Below are 23,124 nucleotides of genomic sequence, written 5' to 3' on the forward strand. Positions count from 1 at the left end.
AATTAACATCGAACATGGGGAACGGCCCATGATTTCTCTTCCCCCTCCACCGCCAGCCCTATTAGTGTGAACTGCACAAGCTATTCCTCTTTTATACTAGCATTTTTGTTTTTCCCTTTGCGCTTTTTAACATTCCTTGGGTTAACCGAGAATTTACTTTGCTGAAATTTCTCAAAAAAAAATTCTAAAAATGGTACCATTCAGAGAGATCCGTGAAACTTCTGATCCTGCTATAAGGAACTCCTGACACAAGGCAAGAAATTAGGAATTATTTTGATCAAGACTATGAGATACCTTTAGAGCAACCTCTCCCATTTCACTCCAGAATTATAATCATTTTGGTACAAAGAAATACACAGTAGAATTATTTATTTCATCCTCCCCTTTACTGTAGGAAGAATGATTTTTAACCCAGCCCAAATTCACTTGTATTCAGTGGATTGCTAATTAAGATACAGATGTCTCCTGATGGCAGCAATTATTCCTGGTAACCCTAATGAGCTTGTTACATTCCTTAGTTATTGTTATGAAAAGTTATATGAAATACTTTGCCTAATACTACACAGCTCCCGGGGGAATTACTTCTTGATCCGTTCTGGTTTGATTAAAGAGAATGATTGTTTTCTTTCTTAGCAATATTTCTCAAGTTGTTTGCGGTTCATTTTCCTTGTCTTTTGCTGGCACTCTAACAACTCTAACCAACTTTTTCAGAGAGGTTTTATTTTCCAAACATTTCTAACGTTTTTTTGCTCTCCCTGAACTCTCCGGTGTCTTTGCTAGGTTTATTGCAGGTTTTTTTCCTCTCTCTTCCAGTGATTTATTCTGCCTGGAACATGTATGTTACTTACAACAGGGACTTGGTGCCAATCAGTACGCTGTGGTTTTGTTGCTACGGTTTGCTGCAGATATAAGAAAAGCATCTCCTTACACTGGTACTTGAGGAAAAGCTTCACTTCGGTGCACGGAAAATACAAATCTCCAAAAACAATTAACAGAATGAGCTGAGTAAGCTAATTAAGCACAGTGTTGTACATCCTTTCTTCTCTCCTGTGCCTTTGTACATCAAAAATTCAGTGAACATGCTACACAACAAGCAACATTATCCAGGGAATAAAGAACTACATTGCATTTCAAACCAAATGATGGCTTTTTTTAAAAAAAACCCTCGTGTTTATTGTGTTCGCACTCCCACTCTATTACTCCTGAAGTCTCCTGCCATAGGCAAGATGTGCACAGAAAACATGTCAGCGGTCACGACTACTCCCCATGGCATTGATTTCACGAGCGTCAAAGTTCATACGATCATGTGAACTTTCCTTCATAACCACAAGTGATTATGATGGAACTCCGGTCAAACAGATTCCTGCCCAGCACAACACATAGTGCAAAGCAGCCAAAGACTCCAGGCACTAGATCCCGGTCAAGCCATTAGAACACCACGGTTTTGGAAAGTATTCATGGACATTCCTGTTTTTCTGCCATCAAAACCAAAGGAGGGCTTAGGGGCACCTTCTGCACGAGCAGTGAAGGCAGGTAAACGTAGCAACCTTTTGAGTCTCCCACCCAGCTGGTACCTCCTCCTGAGCTAACTCAAACACACGTGACAGCATACTGGCAGGGATATCCTTCAGCAGAGCTTTCTTTGCGGGAACTGCTGATTTACTGAAACAAACTTCTTGCGGAAAAGCACCATTTGCGGTGAAGCGTTTCAATGCCTGGGATGGCATTTCTGCGAAAGCCTCAACACCCTGCTGCCAAACACTTCTTGTCGTCCAGTCAGTGTGTGTTCAAAGGGCAAGAGGAAAACAATTGAAGAAGTAAGATGTAAGGAACTTGCTCAAGTTCACAGAATCCTCAAAATGGTGACTGAACGCTGGTGGCCGCTAGTCTGACCTCCCACAAGGAGCAGGACTGCCACCACCACTAGAGCCGCTCACATGTGGCTTCGTTCAGCCACGTCATGAGCACCTCCAAGCGGAGAGCCCTGTCCACCACTTGGGGCAACCTGTTTTCCCACAGCACCGCCCCCCCCCCAAGGGAAGTCACTCTTCCTCATGTTAAACCTGAACCTCCCACGCGGCAGCCTGTGACCGCTGCCATGGGCTGTAACACCTGCAGCCACCGCACAGGCTTTTGTTCTGCCATCTATACGTCTCTCCTCCAAGCAGCTGTACAAGGCTGCTACTGGATCCCCCTTCATTCCCTCTCCAGGCGTAACACGTTCCCTTGTCAAGGACATCTCTGAATCTAAGGGATGCCTTCCCTTTGACCCCTAAGAGTGAAGATCCCCAGACATGCTCTGCTATGCCAGAAGAAAAGGCTCTACAGGCACAGCACGCAGGGACAACGTGCATGATAGATTCAGCCCTGACACGGGTGGCAGCGCTTCCCTCGTTACCTTTCCCACTACCAAGATTCAGTGTTATAACATGAGCTAATGCAATCCTGTTTTGCTTTGGAGAGTGCTGTGAGCTCTGCTCTCAAAGAAATACTTGTTCCAGTCTCCAAGCTTTGGCATTTTAAACAAGGACAATTAACTACACTGAAAATGCTATTGCAACATGAAGGCTAAAAATATAAACACAAAATGTCAGGAGTCACTCGCAAGAAAAGCAAGAAAATGCCCACTCACCCACACTGCACATAACATCATCCATGTGACAGTTTGCATTCTGAAGCCAGATAAACAAGCCACAATTCAGCCTTTTTTCTACTGCCAGAAGTTTACACCCACAAATAACTGTCAGCAGTAGAAGTGGCACCACTTTGAAAATCTGTGATCTGCACCAACATGTAGGTCCACAGCGTTACTGTTTCACACAGATGCGATTGCTTACGGGTGTAAGTTTGCACCTACAAATGCTAAACCATTCCCAGTTTATACCACAAAATGTCAACTTCAGAAGAAACATGTGCAGTACAGGTTCATGGATGTATTTAAGAACCTAATACTGTCCTTATTCTTGAAAAAAATTGAGTTTTAAATTTATAGCCTTCAGTTCACAATAACAGTGTCCTGAATATGCTTTGCTTTTTAAAATGCACTGAATGCTCAGACTTAAGTAAAAAAAATTTATTTTCAATATAAAAGTGCCAAAATATCCACCAATATTGTAATCTATTCAACAACCAGCTTACTCTAGTAATCAAAATTGCAAGCATCTTTATTCACATTTTAAAATCAAATTCCTTTCACACGTTTCCACAGTAACCCGAGTCCCTCGAAAGTGGGAAATTTGCATTTCGATTGGCTGCTGTAGTCCATATGTCCAAGTTCATGTAGGCACGGAAGGGGTTAAACCTCGGATAGTATTCCTGCTTACACATAACTGCCTGGTTCTCCACGTGGGTTGAGTGCTGGGCTGTGGCACTGACGGGGCAGCAGCTTTCATAAACATCACTCTGAGGTGCCCAGATGGAACCAAAAAGTCCAGACATTGGAGACAAGCTTCGGGTGCTTGAGAGGTAGGGCTGTAGGGCAAGATAAAATCATCATAGGAAACTGCAAAATGGACCACCGACCAAAGAAAACATAGAAATGCAGCACTAAATGGGAGGAAACAGCATTTCTGCAGAGAACTTAGGAGATGCACACGTGGAAAACTACGCACAAGTTTACAAAGCAATATGGTTGCAGAAAATCTTACAGCAGCATTAGTGTGTGCGTGTGTGTAAAGGCACGTCACTAAATGAAGCCATATGAGTCCCTCCCTGCATGGCACTGACATTACTGCAACAGGAATACAACATTCAGTTCTGGTCAGGCTGTTAAGAAAAATAAGGGAGAAATGGAAGATACACTAAAAGCACCATGCAATGTTTTGAGAATTAAAACTAAAAGAGAAGGACGCCCAAGAAATGACAAGAAAAAGGCTGAAGTATGTGTCAGTATTGAAAGACTATGCACGCCGAGAGCAGAGAGGGATATTCAGTATGGAAAAGAGACTATAATTGGGAGCTAGGGAATTTAGTTAGAAAATTTCGAAAGCTTATAAAGAACCTCCTGGAGGGCAAGATGTGTTAGTCTGCGAGGAAGTCTCTCAGAGAAGGTCATGGAAGTCTTGGGACTTTTAAAACTGAATGAAACACTGAAATGTATTGTGGGGAAAAGCTCGCCAGGGAAATGAACTGAATTATCTAACGTATTTTCCAATCTCTACCTTCTGTGTTTCCTGGCATTCCTGAATAAAATATGAAAGAAAGCCACGTTTATTTTAGGAAACAAGTCTTCTACCAGTTTTGCCACTTCTTAACACAGCAGAATTTTCACTTTTGCAGTTGGAAACATTTCTTGCTCTATTTGGTTAGTTTTATTCAAAGTAAACTGACTGTAAATAAAAAAATAGAATTCTAAAATAGAAGACTTTGAAATATATTTAGAGGAGAAGGTGGTTACAATTAAAGACCACCTTGAACTGAAGTCACTCCATTGAACTATGGGATGACATAAACATGGCTAGTCTAGAGTGCAGCAGGTCAAAGTCAGCGTTCAGAAATCTGCACAAATCCTGCTTAAATCACTTGGATTTCCTAGCAAAAAAACCCCTGTCAAAGTCACTGAGAGCAGCTGTCCATTCAGCTCTACAATTTCCAAATCTCTCTGGGTTTTGCTGTCAGCACTTTCTGTGTTTTACGCTCATCTGGAAAGGCTGATTTTGATAGGAAAAAGTCTCAGTAGACTACATAAGTCCGAAATGTTTTTCCATATGTAAGATTATTTCAGTCAATTTTCAGGCAAAAGGATCTGTCTTAGAATTTTACAGACAAGGTCCAGTAACAGCCTTGACCAACAGCTGGGAAAAAGCCAGGCTACCAACGCCAGCGTCAAACACATACAGTAGGCTGCTTGAAGGGTTTGTGAAGTACGTGTGAGCAACAGGTAGGGAACAGACAGGAATGCGCTGGGAAGGCTTTGAAGAGGCACACGAAGGCAGTGCCTCGCCATGACAATACTCACTGTGGAGCTGACGTAGTTGGCAGGCTCCCAGGCAGGTGGCATGTTGGGAGGCGCGTTCCAGGTGGAGGGACAGTTCTGGTCAATAAAGGCTGTATTCTGCACCGCTGCGGTACCTGGGAAGCCACTGGGGTAGTTCATGTTTTCTGCAGTTTATAAAAGCGCGAAGACAAAATAAGGCTTTTGCAAAATAAACGCTACTAACATTTCTGTGAAGGAACCCTGAATCTTGTTGGAGCGAGCCAGGCTGGAACTGACCTAAAGCCTTCAGTGACTTCAGGCAGCACAGCAGTGAAGCGTTAACAATTCCTGTTAATGGGACTACCACTCCGTGTTAGGAACCCACCAACAAATTGCTATCAGGAGGACGGGATAAAGAGTTGGTAATCTCCCTACCGGAGAACAGAGTCTTTATTAGCCACAGAACGTGCATGGCAGAGCCTACCCAGGCTTCACTGCCAACATGCCTCAGCTCTAAGCACCCAAGGGATCACTGTGCTGCCTGTGATACTGTAGCCTGACCTTTAATTATTGCTTAGGTAATGCTAAAGAATTCTAGGTTGCTGCCAGTGTGCTTCCCAAGCCAAGAAACTCTAGCCTGGAAAGGTAATTGGTCACAAGGGGCCTTCTGTTTCACACACTGGAAGGCAGAAGCGTGCCAGAGGGGAAACAAAGAAAATTGTGCAAAAAGATTTGTGTAATGCTGCATTCACAAGTCTCTCTCTCTATTCCCTCTTGGAATCCTGTATACTGGCTTTTCAGGCTTAACAACTCCATATGAAGACCAGTCTTCTCATCCACCACATGCAGACATCATTTATTACTACAGAGCACCCAGTCAGCTGGAAACCGTAAAGTCCGCTTAAGCAATGAATGCCCAGATGTTTATAGACAAACTCAGCCTTTTGCTCTACAAAAGGTGAGGGGAAAAAAACCCCATGCTCAGTGATAATTCATAAGCTTTATTTCATCTTACCTTCTGGGAAAGCACCATATTCGTTCATCTCTAGTGGACAATACATGTTGGAAAACTGGCTGTCACAGGCCGCATTCCAGTCAATGAAGCTGTCCCAAGAAGAAGAAAAATCTGCTGTTAGAAACAATTTGCAGAACTTCTGGAAATTATTTGGAAATACTTATTTAATGTTCAGCTATTGGATGCAAAATGTCTGCAACTGATGATGAGGCTTTTCACATTCCGCTTGCCAATTCTGCCCATATCTACTCTGTGCCACTACGCGATCACAGCGGTTTTCTCACTTAGCCCTTTTTCCTCTGGGAGGATGAACAACTTGTAATGACAGCTACCAGCATCCTGCAACACCTAACTGGGTTCAACTTTTTGCTCTGTAATAAGAAAATAATTGTACTTCTTTCCCATAAACATGGAAATAGTAGGTATAAAGTGAAATCATGTGATTTGAAATAGAAGAACATGTAACGCGTTCATTCAAATGCCTGAGAACAGGAATTAAAATGGAGAGAGAAAAGGAATTAAAACAAAGATTTCTACTTTCCCTACCACACATGTTTAAGTCCTGTTAAGCAATATGTTTTCCAAACTACACATTACTCTGTAAGGATTACACTTCTTTTAAGTAAAATAATTTCAGAATTTCAAGGCGATCATTCGAAAGTCGTTCTTGAAGATGTCACGAATAAAAAAAACCCTACTATGCAGAAAGCTTGAAGAGGTCCAGGTCTGGACCCAGTCCAAACAAGGTAGGCATATAAAAGGATTTCATGTGAATCTGTGCTAATTTACTTTTACTATTCATGCAAGAAGCTACTATAAGTTGTCACTACTACATATGAATAATTAATTAGATGTATTTTTGCATTCAAAGTCCAAATTGAGTCGGGCATATGAAAGCCAAGCAGCATAATACAGAATCTGCCACAAATCACCATATATTTCATCTGACTTAAGAGTCTGACAGATCGCCGACCATTGCTCCCAATCATTAGGGCCGCAGTCTGTTGACGTGACAGCTGGAACTGAGGTTAGCAGGCTGGTTGGGATCACAAGACCACTACTGGGGGTTTGTGCGTTACCACTCTGTCATTTCAGATGACAGGGTATGACCTGAAGAACTAGCTGTATGTCACTGCTATGTGGTGGCAGAATATTTCCTCTCACCAGTTTGCGGTGCATCTTTCATTAGTAAAACCTGCAGTGTACAGAGCCACTAAAGTTCATTACCACAATCCAATTCTACACAGAGCCTGAAGCAGTTAGACTGGCTTGTGCCCTTACACCACGTTCAAGTTGGACTATTTGTCCTTATTTAACAATGCCTGTTTATGCCATTAACACGAGAACACACCGCATAGCTTCTGTATATCATGGGGTGTGTTATGTATTTAGCAAAAGGGCAATGCACCTAATAGCCAGGCCCTCTCCACCTGGCCATGCAAAAGAAGTGCAAAAAATTAAAAGCTTTCCAAGAAGTACTTAATTAAATTTGAAAGAAGTTCTGGAATATCTATTTATGAGCTGGAACACCAGTGAATGTGTCTTAGCAAAATTAATCACGAGGTACTAATGGAAGAGCATAAACAACTAGAACTAAGACTAAAGTGACAGCAAGATTTCACTTTAACTATCATCTGTCTTACAAATATTATAAGGCAAGCTCAAGCGCAGTCCTCTGCCATCACAGGAACTTAAAAAAACCATTATCCATACTGTTTATATAAAATGTAACTTGCCTATTGTGGACAGAGGGGGTTTCTTGGATCATGCACGGTATATTATTCTCAAGGTTGTAGTTTAAACTGTTTGTCAGGCAGACTGGCTGAGCAGGCCACAAGTCTCCTGTTGGGTAAAGACCTAAAAAGGGAAAAGGGAATGAAATGCAGAACTACAGGAAGGAGGCTCCACAAACTCCGAGTACCACAATGACACTTTATTCCCAGATCCACAGTAAGGACTGTATGCTAGATAAAAAAAATACAGAGTTACTAACCAAACTATGCTTTTGTGAAGATGCCCATCGTTAAACAAACCAAGATTTTTATTTGTTAAAAAAATACATATAAAAAGACTTGAACCGAGAAGCTGAAATTCAATAAAACAGGGCAAGAAATGCCTAGAGAGAGTCCTTAAGTTATCAGCCGTCAGCACCAAGGCGGCACCCTTCCTCACGGCAGGACAGATGGCAGGGATGTGATCCCCACCAGCCTCCCCCTTGCCCCAGTCTCTGAAGTCCAACCACACAAATGCAGCGGGAACAGGGTTGGGTTTTTAATACACTAGAGCCATTCATGACCAAACAATACGTGAACTCAACACGGCTGTACTTAGCCCCTAGGGCAGATACTCATTGTGCTGCTCTCTACAGAGTACCCTGACTGCCCACAGATACTTTGTTCCTATCAACTCTGTGAGAACAGGCAGCTGGAGAAAGGAAAAAAAATCCAAATTAGCGGTTTCCATGAGACAATTGTTGCAAAGTTGGCTCTATTTCGTTATTTCATATGATAGTTATTATGAATATCGCTACTGCAGAAGTTCAATCAGCATTTGTATCTTACCAGACACAGGTTAAAACCTACAGCAGAAGGGACAGTCACAGGCAGGCAGCTCTGCTGCCTGAAGAACCGTGTGTCCTGACCAGCTTTCAAACTCCACCTGATGCTTTTATGAATCCCACTCAACATGCTAATATTACTTCCCTTTGAGATCCAAACAATGAAAACTCAAGAGAGTTTTAACAGCCCAACCCAACCTCATTCATTACTGCTTTCAAAGAGAGCAAGTCCTGACTATGGTAATTTAGAGAGAAAAATGGTCGTATTTGATTTCATGCCAAGCTTCATTTTAACACAGCAGCCAGTGCTCTTGATCTCCCAACCGCATTACTTTTGGACATAGATCTGTGCAAAGCAAGAAAAAACAAAGAATACCTAAACCATGAGTTGAAAGCTAAATATTGTCTCCACACAGAGAAGACGCAGCAAAAAATCTCAAGGTTATAAGCCTTTGTTTCCTAACCTTCCTCTTAACTTGTTTAGAGGTAACTCAAGTTCTAACAACATGTCTATCAAGTTGGTGTATACAAGCGTTATTAGCAACGTCACTGGAACTACTTGACAAAGTGTGCAAAAACCAGCTCCAGCTGTTAATAAAGTAACTTACCTTTATTTTTGTCAGGATCAGTAGCTATGTCAGTGAAATTGGGACACAAGGTTTCAGGGTATTGGGGGAAGCTCCTCATGTCTCTGCTGAATGAAAACAAAATTTCATTTCTTAAGTCTAGACACACTTACGTTTCAGAATCCGAAGTATTTAAAAGGAAATACACAGAGGTGTAAAAATATTCTAATGAACATCATTGACTGCTATCACTTTCCCACTTTCCCGATTTTTCTGATTTTGAATTACCACTGTGCAATTTTTTCAAGTTTTTTCCCAATTAAAAGCCAGCTACTTATTACACATGCAAAATGAATAAAATTGACACATCTTAATTGCCCCACTTTCATTATCCAAATATCAACCTATTGCAAATTAATTCAACAGCTCTTCTCTAAAACTAGAAAACAAGCTACAGTTCATGAAGATGAGTAGTGTCTCTCCTAACATTTCAATGTTCCAAACAACTTCCAGGCAAGTTTACTTTTATGTCTCTGAAGACACCTAGGCATACGTGAACATCAATTTCATATTTATCAAAACCCATCAAAGAAACTAGTCGAAATGAATGGAAAGGGAACATTTTCAACCACCGGAATCCCAGAAGAAAAGGATTAAATTATTTCTGCTAGTGAAAACAGAGTCATGAATGAGAAGTGAAATGAGGATTCACAGTAATAAAAATTGTAGATGCTACTACAGTAAAGAGACAGAAAGGAATGTGGGGGAGGGGGGGAATCAATTTTCATGCTGTATATCCTAGAACATTATTCCCATTAAAAGAATAGCATCAACTTGAAAGTCTCACTCCCACCTTTTTTTAAAACCATTATTACTTTAATATAACTAAGTGGTAATGGAAATGTAGTAAGTTGCTAAGATCTAGAAGAAATGAGAGGGGAAAACCAATTTCCTTTCCCCCCCCAGTTATATTTTACATTTGGAAGCATTTATCATACTTCTCCAGCATAATCCATTTTTCATGTATCTTTTCATGGACTGAAGAAAATCCTTCTTCTTCCAACTAGTAAGTACAATTCAATGATCACAAAAAATGACAAGACAACAGGTAGGTATAATTTATCAAACTGAGACAAGATTTCAAGTTGGTGGTGTTTCTTTAATGTCTTACAGGAGTAGATTCTAATTTTTTACCTGGTATTGCAGATGTTATGAGACAGATTTAAAGTGATAGGAGTTTCAGATGGAAAATCATTTTGTGAAATATTCTCTCCTAAAGAAAAGAATGACTGAAAATCAAAGATCCTGAAAAAAGTATGCACAGAATATACATACAGACAAATAGAATCATCAATGGTGTTCATCAAGTTCTCTCTGACTGAAGTATCATACTTGCACTGATTTGCAAGTGTGCTATCTGCATCCACATGGTCTTAAATGTATTTTATGACTTATAAGTGATTACCACACTCTTAATGAAGAGGTTCTTTGTTACTACCAAATTAATTTTGAATTTGAAATGACTGACTGACCTTTTTTTTTTTTTTTTTTTTAAGAGGCCTGACAACTTAGAAGAACAGAATAATCATGTACACACAATTTATCTATTAGGTTGCAGGTTCAGATACATCACATACTATCTTTTATACATAAGTACATATTAAGTACATGCTTATTTTTAAATTATTCAGAACAGCTTATTTCAGGTACTCTAAGCTGGGTTTACTTGTGTCACTTTAGCACTTTCTTTAGATTTTACTTCTAGTGCTACCACAGTCTGGATAGCGATGGCAGTGACAGCGTTCAGGCCTTCAACTATTCCGAAGATATTCAGGAATTCAAAAAACTGCAGTAATGAACCACAGTTCCCATTTCTCACCCCAGTCAAGTGGCTCGGGTCTCCTGACTGCTTATGCTTCAAATACAGCTACCCAATCCCAGCATCCTCACATCTGGACTGCTTTCACACATTCCTCATTTGTGGATTTCTTAAACGGCTATAACGTTTTCAAGAGAATAATGTGATGTAGCATAAATTCAAAGGCAGAAATTGCTTTGACTAGCGACTCGCAGTTCTTCCATCTTTCCATGAAAACTAACTGTGCAGCTTCCTCAGCAAGGAGCCTAACACTTTCTCTGTAGCCTGACAACTCATCTGCATCTCGATAAAGCTTGTGGGGCTTTTTTCTCAAGTGTCAAGTTCTTTAAATCTCCTCGTGTTTCTGAGAGGTGCCCCATGCTACGGGCTTTATCATTCAGAAGAAAGGCTGAAAAACCGCCCACTATTGTGCAGAAGTGGGATTTGTAGAACTTACTGGATGGAAGAAAATGCCTGGCAGTAATCATGGGCTTTTTATCTCCGTCTGAACTGCTGGTACTGCTCCAGCTACCCCAGCTCCCACGACTGGCACGAACGCTTCCTGATGAACTTCCACAATCTGAGCTTGAATCGGAACAAAACTTCTCCAAACACTTCTTTTTGGACCGTTGATAAAAGCTTTCTAAAGAAGTTGCAAAAAAGCCAAAAACACACCAAAACCAACAAAACATTTAAGAAAGTCTTTCAGCTGAAGATTCAGTGAAAAGTCATCTGAAACACGAATTTACGTGGATACTCTAAATTTACTGATAGCCACAAGAGAAATGCACCAGCCCCTATCACGAGGAGCTTATGACCTACACATCATCCCCACCACAATGAATGCAAGTGAGGATACAGTGCAGTTAGAGGCGATAGTTTGAAATAGGAAGCTCAAACTGTTCTTTCAAATACATAATTAATATTTGAAGCAGGACATGTATCCTGGCTGTAGGAACATGCAAGCTAAAAGCAATGACAAATATTGCAAGTAATTAATTCATAAGTGATAGACTCCTTTCTTATGATCTCACCAGGGATGCAAAGGACAATCGTATAAACACTGATACCTTCTTTAGCCCTCCTCTTCCCAAAAGCTGGGGAAAATAGCTGATTAAAATCCTGACAGAAAGGCAGGAAGGAGGTACCTAAGCTAGTGGTTTTTAAAAAGGACCTGCCTGTTCTTAAAGTGGCCTTTAAAATACAGCTGCCTCAGTTAGCACCGGCTTTAATCTGAACATACAAGCAGACTGGCATCCTTCACCCAGGACTGATGGATTATGGCTTCAGACTGATTCACCTTCTGATTTGCACCACCAACCAACCCCACAGAGAAAGGATGCAGAGCCCTTCAGAAGCGTGCAGGTATTACTGTTTCAGGCACTGCACTGTGCCAGTCCTGCTGGCTTCACGGCAGGCTTTGAAAGGGAGAGAAGCACAAGTCTCTCAAGGAAGGAATACAGCTCTACCGCCACAAACCCCACATTACATTTCTTCCCATTTAAGACAATTAAGATTGCGTACCTGTTTCTCCCTGTATAGACAAGCTCCCGGCTTTTTGGTCTGCTTTACAATTTTCCCCGTTACCCTGAGGACACCAGGCTCTTATTCCAATATTCGCTCTCAGATCCGGCCTTTCAAATTCACTGCACATATGCTTCAGCTCACTCTGCTCGGGGACCCTAATACAACCACACCCAAAGAAACATGTTTGCATTTTACATTTCAGCTGCACTTTTCGTTTTCAGGCATTAAACACTCCAACCCACAGGGCTATCGAGGCAGGACATGGGGCAAGGAATAGGTTTAGAAGTCTTACTCCCCAACTTTACAGAAACCTAGAAAACCTTTCCCAAAATGCAATATCCCACCTCACAGACTACTACTTCTCAGGGGGAGAAGCAAAACCACCACCACCATGTGTGTTTTAACTCTATTCTCGAATGTATTTGCAGAAGGCAATCAGATGTTACAGTGATAAGCACAGTCCAGCGCTGCACGAGTATCTGGATCCACAGGAAAAACTGCTCTGTGTCTGTTTCACTGGCATAATTATAACTAGAATAAAACCAACACCTGAACTCATCTTAACTTTATGCTAGTAAAACGGAAATATCTGGATCCAGTATCATAATCACAAAGTACTGTGGGAAAATTAATAAAATCCAGCTGTCAAGTTTCTACAGGAAGGAAATGGTTACATCTTAACTCCGAAAGTAGCAACTGCTGAATCAGTTCAAGGAACAGACACCAAATTTCAGTATTTCACTTCAATTATTTTTATCGTCCCTACCTACAAAGATGCGCATCCTACAAAGATTTACACGTGCTGACTTTGCACACAATGAATAGTAATTTGTTTATAATGAGTTATAACAGCCCCTTCAGATTTACAACCTCCTTGTTAAGTCCACTGACCTCAATAGGACCACTTGCAATAAAAATTAAGCCTGTGAAGGCTTTGTAGGATCATGACCTTAATTCAAAGAGCTGGGGGAGGGGAAGGAGGAGGATTTTCTCCTCCCAAGTGTTTCTATTCTAGTAGCAGTTTATAACTGGTATTTTTTAGCAATAATCTGAAGAACTTAGCTTTAAAATACATAAAAAAGTAATGAAGCGTAGTTTACAGCTGACTTTAGAAATGCATTTAAACAAACCTTGGTGTCAGGGGAGGGGAAGTAACTTCCCAGGGTGATCGCAATATTCTTTTGAGCCTAGTGCTGCTCTCTTTTTTTTAATTGTTACAACAAAAATGCAAGCTGCTGTCCCTTTTCTACATATTTCTCTTCCTCTTCCAAAACTACTAGAAGATAACACTCCCTCAGTGACTCGATATAGCAGATGATTCTCTTGAAGGTGGAATGATTTCAACAATTTTGTTTCCCTTTTTTTTTACTGAAGAGAATACACAACTGGATTTTATTCACACAACACACAATAGAAAGGAAGCTAACCACCCAAACTTCAGAGACAGCAAATTCCACTCTGTAACAGACAGCAACCACTGCTATGCAGAATAGGGCGTGCCTATATACACACAGATTTACAAATGGTAAATTTTTCTAATTTTTTTTGCTGGTGATACTTAGTACTGCACATTCTTAAAAATAAAGGCTCAGTCCAGGATTAAAGTGTGTTTATTTAAATAGATAAAGCAATCCTGCCTAAAGTACTATGTAAAAACCTGCAGAAACATTACAGCAACGCTGGATTTCTTCATGATTTGGTGAGGCAATACATACCTTGTAGATATATTAACATTCTTCTTCTTATTTTTTCTAGATGTTCTATTTCTGTTCCAATTCATATTTGGTAAATTTCCTTCCTTCTTCTCCTGAGGTTTCTTCTTCCTATACGCATCTTCTTGCTAAATGTAAAAATATGAGCTGAGACAATACATACATTATAAAATGAAGTTAACTCAGTAAATGAACTCCACTGGATTTTTCTAGCTAAATTTCTCTGGACAGAACGGCTTGACCCAAATGCATAATTACATCATGATTTAGTGCCTTTCCACAGCACATCCTCTTCCCAGCACCATCAATTTGACCAGCCTTTCCAAGATTGTCCTTCAAGCCACCAAGAGATGATGAGAGAGAAATTTTTGAATTCCCAGTGTCAGCATTTTCCCCCTCACAGTATCTAGCTCTGACTTCCAGGGAAATAAAAAAAATAGGGGGAGAAAAAGGAAAGCAGTCAATAAAATTCCCAATGTGCTAAAAACAAAAAACATCTGCCAGATTTATGATCAGTTTGTGAGCAAGTTCAGCAGCAATAAATCCTCCCTTTCCTCAGCAGCTGGGGGGTGGGTGGGTGTGGGTGGGGAAGGCATTCATTTGAATTACAACTGAGGAAATTATGGGGTAAATTAACTAACAAATAATAGTAATTTTTAAAAATTCAAGAAACAAACTGAGCACCATCAGCCACACATGGAAAGAAGTTTGTTAACAGCTCCTAAAACAAGACTAGACCCTGTCTTTTCTGATATATACTCCTCAAGCACGGTAAGCAATTCCTCTTTACATCTTTTTGCCATGGGATACCTATCCAGTAGACAGGACACAAACACAATGCAGATTCTTGGGTTTACTAATTCTGTGATGAAGGTTTTTAAGTGTTTTACACTGCCTGCAACAAAGGTACAGTCTGCTGTGTTTATCATGCTCAGAAACCAGGCGTAAAGAACGATCCTTCTCAGCAGCTTCACAATCTTGTGAAGGGGCTTCTGTCTGCATCAGAAAATTTGAGAACACAGCAAAGTCCTGTACTGTATTTGGAGATCCGCAAACGAAGGCCAATATGCCCATCTAGGACACCGGCCCTCCGAAGTACGTTCCCACGTCATCACTGTGGCTGACAGATGGCATTAGATTCCAGCATGTTTCTGCCTGTTCTGACAATAACGAACACTATCTCTAGTTGTGATATGGCTAATATCACAATACAAGGGCTGTTTTAATTTTTATCCAAACTGTTCATCATTCTACAAAGCAGCATTACAATGCAACAGTTGTGGGACAGCATGTCTGCATACTTCCTCATTCATCTGACTTACAGTGTTTCAGATCTGTGACTCTACGTAGCAGTCCCTACACACACATACATACCTGTATGTGTATACATATAAAAATAAACAACAAAAAGATCATTTAAAATTTTAAAAGTAGAAAGATCACAATACAAACCTCAGAAGCAATCTCCTCTTTTGCGCAGCATGGAGTCTCTTCCTTAGGTCCTTTATTAATCTTTTTCTCTGTGGAAGGCTTTATGTTGATCTGCTTTTTTAAAGTCTCACAGTTTTCTGTTTCAGTCCTGAGAGGCACTTGCTGGCTATTCCCTACAATTAAACAGTAGTATCAGTTGGCTTGGGAAGAGAACGGGCTCCCAATCGTAACCACAGTATCTTCCTTTTCTTTAAAAACAGACTTGTGTTCCTTTTCAAATCACTAGGAAAATTACCTTTAGGCTGACGATGCAGAAAATTTCAAAATCAAAAGCTAATGCTGTATAAAAATTCTTAGAGTAGTTGCAAAAAACAGCTCTATATTGATTCATGCTCACGGGCACATCACTCCTAGCACATCCATAAATTACCCAAGTCCTCCTGCTCATCTCATCTAAATTTGAGCTACGTGGGTCCCAGCCATGGGTCTGGAAGGTAGCATCTGAAGCCAGAGAACATGGGGCTAAAAAACAAACAGAAAAAACCCTGCAAGCTGGGTGGGGAGGAGACTTTTCAACAATGGGTAGATTGAAGTAAGGACTGATTTTATTTGGTGCTTTATGTCTCTGAAGTGCCCTCTGCATTCACTATGAACACAAATGGAAGTCATTGTTTCTTTAGGATGGATTCCACATTAAAAGTTCATTTTCTTGAGAGGCTTATGAGCAAGAAAAATTATCGTTGTGTTTCCTATCTACCAACCAACTACAATATCCTAGCTCTGAGTCAGCCACCCTCTCCCCTCTGAAGCAGGCAGTCTTGATGACTGCAGAAGGAGCCCACGTGCATGAAACACCAGGCAAGGGAGGCTACCACAGCTCTACAACACACTCCGCTGCTCTGCAGCATACAAACATGTGAGCACCCGAGGTCTTGAAGACTCCCCATTTACACAAAACCAAGTCTGTAACTATAATCAAGATGCAAACACAGCAACACGGTACTTTTTTAGACTTCATTTACCCTACCCAGCTTCTTGAAACACAGGAATACTCGCGTCCCTGCCAGTGCAAAAAAACACAACTGCTAATTGACAACATGGCAGATTACCTGTAGTGCTTTACTAATGGAATGTAAGTAACTGTTACTACTCCGGAAACGTTCTTTCAAGGTGGAAGTTTTGTCAGTGAAAGTTAAGTCTAGTATCTCCCAGCTGGCTTACGTATAACCATGATTTCCACCGCCTGTACTCAAAGTTAACCTTCCTGTGCACGCAAATACAATTAAGACATAATTATTTCCTTTCCTCCCTCCCGCCCCTCATCTGATTTCCTAATTCAAAGCAAAGAACAAACACTGCAGTTTAGGAGCACACGAAGAATATCAAAGTACTTTTGAAGTATAAGTGAAATTAACCCACTTTCACCTGAGACGGCACACTTGTCACCTGCTCTATCTCAAAGACAACAACACAGCGGGAAGCGACAGGCCCAGGGTAACAACTACACACCGCAGCAGGGCCTGAAATCCCTCTGTGACGGCTCACTCACTAAAACTCTGCCACAGCTGCAGCAAATGCCAGTCTTCAGCATTCAACTACTTGCCAAGTGCCTAACTAAAGTCAAGCTTCCAGAGGACACATTCTCCTGCCCTGCTCTTGATCTCCCCCGGGTGCTCCTGGGCTGCTTTTAAAACTTGAGTTGTGAACCTAAGAGGCAAGACTGACCAGGCAGCTTAGTTCCGCAATTAAAAAAAAAAAAAAAAATCATAAAAAACACAGCTATGCAGTTACTAAGAGAAATGTTGATCTGCAGATTCCTACAAAATATAACTTCATGATATTCTGATGTCAGCTTTTGTTATTTTAGGTGGTTTTATGATGAGTTCTGAATATCCGGTACTGAATGTGGCGACTAAAAATCAGGCATCAGATTTTCAGTGGACCTAAAAATTGCAGACTGGGACATTTCTGAATATTTGGAGAAGGGTATTTTGTGGTTTATAAGCATATCTATTACAACAATTATTTTAACCTTTTAAATGCTACAGCACAAGCTTGAAATCTGTAAACCAAGGCAAATTTATGATTTATGAAACAACTTTTAATGCAAGCTGTTTCCTTCGGAATGTAAACTGATAAATCATAGTGAACACATGAGAAACAACACATCTCCTTGTCCCAACAAAAGACAAAATCCTGATCACTGTGAACTCAACAGAAGATTTCACCCAATAATTTCAACTGATGGAAACTGGGAAAAAAAATTACCACTGTTTTTCCTAGAAATTTCTTGCAGTTCTGGCTGTTGCTGAGGTGAATTTCTGGACAAGTGACTTTCAGGTAGTTTCTTGGACATCTTCACAGGACAGAACTCCTGTTCTTTGAGCTCAACTAGATTTTCTGAAGTTTTAAGGTTAGTTTCCTTAGGAAACATACATGTTTGAAGATCTTCCTTCAGATCACACTCTGAAGAAGTATTTTTAATGAGAACTGTATTTTTCAGTGCACTTTCTTCTTTATCCAGAAAGTCTTCTGGAAGAGTTAAATTCTTGTTAACATTTATGCCATTTGCATATTTAAGAGTTACCCAGTTCTCACTGACAACATCAGTGCAAATGTCCTCTTTTGGTGCTGAGATATGGTTCTCCGCAATCTGATTCTGCTTTTCATCAGGAGCTGCAATGGCACTGCCAGCTGCTGTGTTTGGTTTCTGCTTACTGTAGTAAACTGAACATTTGTGTTTCTTCTGAGAATGGCTGTAGGTCGCAGGACTTCTCTTCGCTGCATTCTGACTTCTACTGGAAGAAGCGCCTACAGACAGGAAGCCCTTCCCTTTGCCTTTATCTGAGGAACTATAGGAATCCATAAATGTTTTGCAGCTTCCCCTGTAGAAAAAAATAAATCATTTGTGATTTGGTTTTATCTATGAAGCTATCATGAATTGGTTTATGGGATATTTCTGCAAGAAAAGGGGGGGGGCCTATTCACAAGCTGTGGAACTGCATTAGGTCTTCAATTTTTCGTACCAGCTATGGTACGCACGTGCTCAGACTTCAAACACACTTATATGCTTCACTGAGTAAGTGCCTAACTGACCATCCAAGAGGGTCAGATTCAAGGACCATTAATTTATTTTCCATTCTTTCCATGGCTGCCACACATGATGTATCCTTTACTTCCATCACATAATTTTTAACCTACGTACGACTGACAATACACAAGATGAATAAACCCTTGAGTTCTTCCATTTCTCCTTTATGAAGATCAATATACACCACAACACTGAAAGCTCTCTGAAGGAGGTTGCTTGGAACACAATCTCCTCTAAAACAGCCCACAGCAATATCAAAATACAAACAGACAGAAAGCATCACTCCACAATAAATAGGGTACGAAAAAAGGCAATTTAAAAGAAGAAAAAAGTATTTTTACTTGTAGGAATCAGAGCTGATTACGTCAACAGAGTTGCTGTTCTGCTGCGGTGAAGAACTAGGATTTGGCCTCTGTCTTGATTTCATGAACTCTGCTAGAATATACTGGGCTTGCTGGAAGGCTATCAGAATCACTCCAAGCAGGGACAAACTGCCAAAGAAAACAACAGATACTGGTGTCTACAATTCCCAGGAACATTCTCAGTGAAAGAGCTGAAAAAGCTTCTAACAAGATGCACTTTTCAAGTATTTTTTTTAATACATTCTAAGTGAGAATTTACTAATTGAGAAAAACTACAGTGTAAAATAACAGTTGTAACGCTCTTTTTCATTTTTTTCCTTACAGCCCTTGCTAGTTATTCTCTCCATAAAATCATTCAGGCATGAGCTCTGCCAAGAAAAAAATCTAACAAAGAAAAATATCATTCTAAACCAGCTAATACCTGATCTGAAGATCCGTTAGAACCAAGTCTCACTACAACACAATGGCAATATATCATAGTATGATACCTATTAGTCTTCTGAGTATCTTAATTCATAACAGTTATGTCATTATATTTATTTAATACGATCTCTTTCTTTTCCTAGGGAAAATGCTGGCATAAAATGGGCTACAAATGCCACTGTACTTCTGAACCGAAACGGAAGCTGCAAAATATCCTCTCTGGTGTATTAATTACATTGCATGTAAATCGAACAAAAATCTTTGTAATTCAAACCACTGCCTCAATTATGCAGCATAAAACAGAATGAGAAGATCCTGATTTTTCAGATCCTTGCAGCCTCCTTCTGTTGCATCTACAACCACGTCACCCCGTCATTACTGTTGCTTCATTTGTGCTCTGTTTTCAGTGTCAAAACACCAATGCAAGCAGAAGCAGCGTGCATCAGGATCTCAGCTAGGTATATGCATCGGCACATGTATGTATCACCATGACATTCACAGTCACTGCCTGTTAGTACTGACTGCAGGAGTTCAGGGCTGGTGGGATGAAAAGACTGGATATCATCTGTGACAAACACAAAACATTCAATTCACACTACACAGTGTGGAAGGTTAATAAAGGAAGAAAAAAAACCAGTATGCATAGGATCAGAACCCTTCATTGTTGTAAAAAGGTACCAACCTCTTAAAATAAGTTCATCATGTGCGAGCAATGAGTCAGCCAACACAAGCCAAATAATCTTTCTGGGGTAGCCTATTCAGCAGTGTGCCAAGCAAAAGCTAATAATAAACATGAATATTTTTTAACAAGCGAAAGAAGCAGAAGAAAGCAGGTCTTGACTTGGTTGTCACAAACTTTGTAAGATTTATGTTAATTTTCCAGAATGTTTAATCGACCAGTCTGCTCAATTCTATTCATGATGTTCAGATATTAATATGTTACATGTGGACCTCTACAGTGAGGGAGCAAGTCTTCCAGCAAGGGGAACATCCAGTGGGTATTCCTGTGGGGGTATCCTAGCCCTTTTTCTTTGCCGCCTTAACACTGAAGTTTATCAGGAGGAGCAACAAGAAATGCTTGACAACTCCATCACCAGCTAATGCATCACACCTAAGATGTCACCGTCAGCTGGCAGACTCTTGGGAGACATGTGCAGTAGAGATTTAGGCCTGTCACCACTAAAAATCTAACACAAGCCAAAAGTGCTTGCTGACCTTTCACTGGCAGGTCCCTTTCAAACTGATGCAGGGGCCCTGACATTACCTTACAAAGAGGACTGTGAGCCTCCAGAAAGACTCTTCCCAGCTGGGTCCTGGCACCACATCTGCACACAGCGGTAACAGATGGTGAGGAAGAGTCACATTGAGCGTGAAATGGAACTCCAGGTCAGCAGCAGTCACCAGCGTAAGTTCACGGATTACCCAAGAAGATGTAAAGTCAGGAGTGAATCTGTCAGGAAAAGCAGATAGAACAGGTGTTATTTTTCCACTGTAGGGCTGAATTTCATTTTCTGAAGTCACACTGATACCAAAAAATACAAAATAACTTTTGATTTGATAACATGAAAAAAAGACAATGAAACAAGTGACCACTGTCTGCTTAGACTATGCAGATGGCATCAACAGCTAGCAAAGATTAAGACTTTTGAGGTCATTTTCAAGCAGTAAAACACGTGATTTTATTGTGACTCTTCAGAATACTCTCATTACTGCGCATGTGCATGCAATCAACTCACGAACCAAATGGTTCGTTAACCAAAACACTCTTTACCAAAAGCACAGCTGTCTAATGTACAGGCAGCATTACTTTGGAAACGGGCCAGGTACTACAGTTAAGTCTAGAACAAGGCGGGAAAGATAGGAAAAGCAGAAGGAAACATCAGATTTGTCTCTTCTTCCAGTTACTGCCTTGACCATCTCATTGTTCTGTTTGACTGCCATGGGTACTGCTAGAAGGTATGACTTGCCTTTCCAGGCGGTAGAGGTGACACGCTGTATATGAAACTAGAGTTACTGTAATACAGTAATATTAACTATACTGATGTTTAACTCATGAATTTCACTCGACAGGATTTTAGAAAGAATCAATTCTAGACTATGTGTAATGTTAGGAAAACATGACTAGATTGTGGCCAGGCTACTTGGAACAAGCTAGGGAACCACAATCAAATAAGTAAAAAAAGCCAGTGGCAAAGCATTTCTTAATCTTTTATTGTGACCACTCTTTTGCTTTGATTTATTACTTCATAATGCACTGATAAAAGCACGTGTGCTACTTGCTTTTTAAAAAATGGATTCTTTTAAATAAACATTATTGCATTATCAATTTGTTAGTGTTACCCTTACTGAAAAGGAGAAATTCTTATGAAATCTGTATTCAAAGCTCACCAAATTTTGTGTATGGGTGTGCTACTGGAGTGTCTGTTACTGAAATTAATTATTCAAAATTTCCACTTAAATTAACTTGTCAGCAAATTTGTCAGTGCTTACACAATGCTGATCTCTCGTGATGAGTTCTGAGCCAGGAAAAATTGCTGACAGTCTAACACTTCAAATCCATATCCTTGGCAACTGTAACCATTGATTTTCATTGATGAAATTGTTATAGGAAGAGGCCCGATATTCTCTACTTTGAAGTTCTTCGTAATGGATAGAATTTGCTTGCTGTCCTTCAGTTCTTAAAAGGGGGAAAAAAAAAAGAATACATATTTTAGAGTGCTGAAAAATTATTTTCTTACGTTTATAAATAAATCACTATTTATACTTTCATTCTAATAAAAATTCAGAAGTGACCAGCATTTTAATACAGAGTGTTTTGTAGTAGCGTACTTCTAGAATTTGTAACTATCCTCAGTCAGTGTTTTGAGAAAGAATCTACACCTCTCATGACCAAGCTCTTCACCGTTTTCTATTTCAACATTCCATTTACCTAACATTACTGTACCATATCAGTACCACTATGGAGTAACGCAGCCAGCTACAAAATCAGAGACCTGTTTCTTCTTACTCACGTCGTCTGCAGTCCATTAGCGTAGCTTCTGGCACCTTGAATCGAAGAGATCCTCCTGCACCAGGTAATCTTCCCCCTACTTTAAGCAATTCTTTGGCTCCAAAGCCTTCTACACTGACCACATCCAGAACAGTCAAGTTGTTTCTGCCATAATATAAGAATCAAGCAATCAGCCACTATAACACAAATGAAGCTTGCAAAATCACAGCTTCGCCATCTGCGTAGCAACCCAAGACAACAGTGTTTCAGTAACAGAATCAGCGGCCACACCTGGATAGGTTTCCCCTAAATACAAACAGGATCACTCCAGAACCAGTCACCAGTAGTAAATTTCTGACAGTGAAGGAACAACCTTTGTGACCACTGCCGCTGGATAACAACAGTACCACCTAGTAAAAATGATAGCTTCCTCCATAAACTCCTCTTTTCCTCCCAGGATAACCAATGTGTGGTTGCACATTAGACTCACTGAATACTTAAATCCTATCATTATGGAGTTAAGTTGATAATAGCAAAGCCACGTAATGTGCTGCTCTCTTAACTCAAAATTGCCTCAGTACATATGCATTTTATAACCCACTCATCACCTATTAAGAAAAAAAGGCTATTTTTTAATGACTGAGACATAAGGCACAAAGATTATTTAAGCAATTTTTA

The 23,124-nt window shown here is 40.3% G+C and overlaps 1 protein-coding gene across 4 annotated transcripts in view; it reads right to left on the reverse strand.

The window, feature by feature from the left end:
- Positions 1-3,058: 3,058 nt before the first annotated feature.
- Positions 3,059-23,124, reverse strand: part of TMEM131L (transmembrane 131 like) — an 82,965-nt gene continuing 62,899 nt past the window's right edge. For 3 of the 4 annotated variants that reach the window (XM_056335687.1, XM_056334829.1, XM_056337438.1), the window contains 15 exons: positions 22,469-22,611; positions 21,948-22,134; positions 20,722-20,907; positions 19,014-19,163; positions 17,850-18,466; positions 15,603-15,754; positions 14,154-14,278; positions 12,436-12,593; positions 11,369-11,554; positions 10,248-10,326; positions 9,096-9,181; positions 7,667-7,787; positions 5,931-6,019; positions 4,958-5,100; positions 3,059-3,471 (listed from right to left, as the gene is read on the reverse strand). In XM_056335687.1, coding sequence (XP_056191662.1) covers positions 3,193-3,471; positions 4,958-5,100; positions 5,931-6,019; positions 7,667-7,787; positions 9,096-9,181; positions 10,248-10,326; positions 11,369-11,554; positions 12,436-12,593; positions 14,154-14,278; positions 15,603-15,754; positions 17,850-18,466; positions 19,014-19,163; positions 20,722-20,907; positions 21,948-22,134; positions 22,469-22,611 — 2,701 coding nt within the window. In that variant the 3' untranslated portion in view covers positions 3,059-3,192. The remainder of the gene's footprint in view (positions 3,472-4,957; positions 5,101-5,930; positions 6,020-7,666; positions 7,788-9,095; positions 9,182-10,247; positions 10,327-11,368; positions 11,555-12,435; positions 12,594-14,153; positions 14,279-15,602; positions 15,755-17,849; positions 18,467-19,013; positions 19,164-20,721; positions 20,908-21,947; positions 22,135-22,468; positions 22,612-23,124) is intronic. The other variant, XM_056336580.1, reaches the window with a different exon arrangement.

Source organism: Falco biarmicus, chromosome 1, assembly GCF_023638135.1.
Source record: "Falco biarmicus isolate bFalBia1 chromosome 1, bFalBia1.pri, whole genome shotgun sequence".
Taxonomy (NCBI): domain Eukaryota; kingdom Metazoa; phylum Chordata; class Aves; order Falconiformes; family Falconidae; genus Falco; species Falco biarmicus.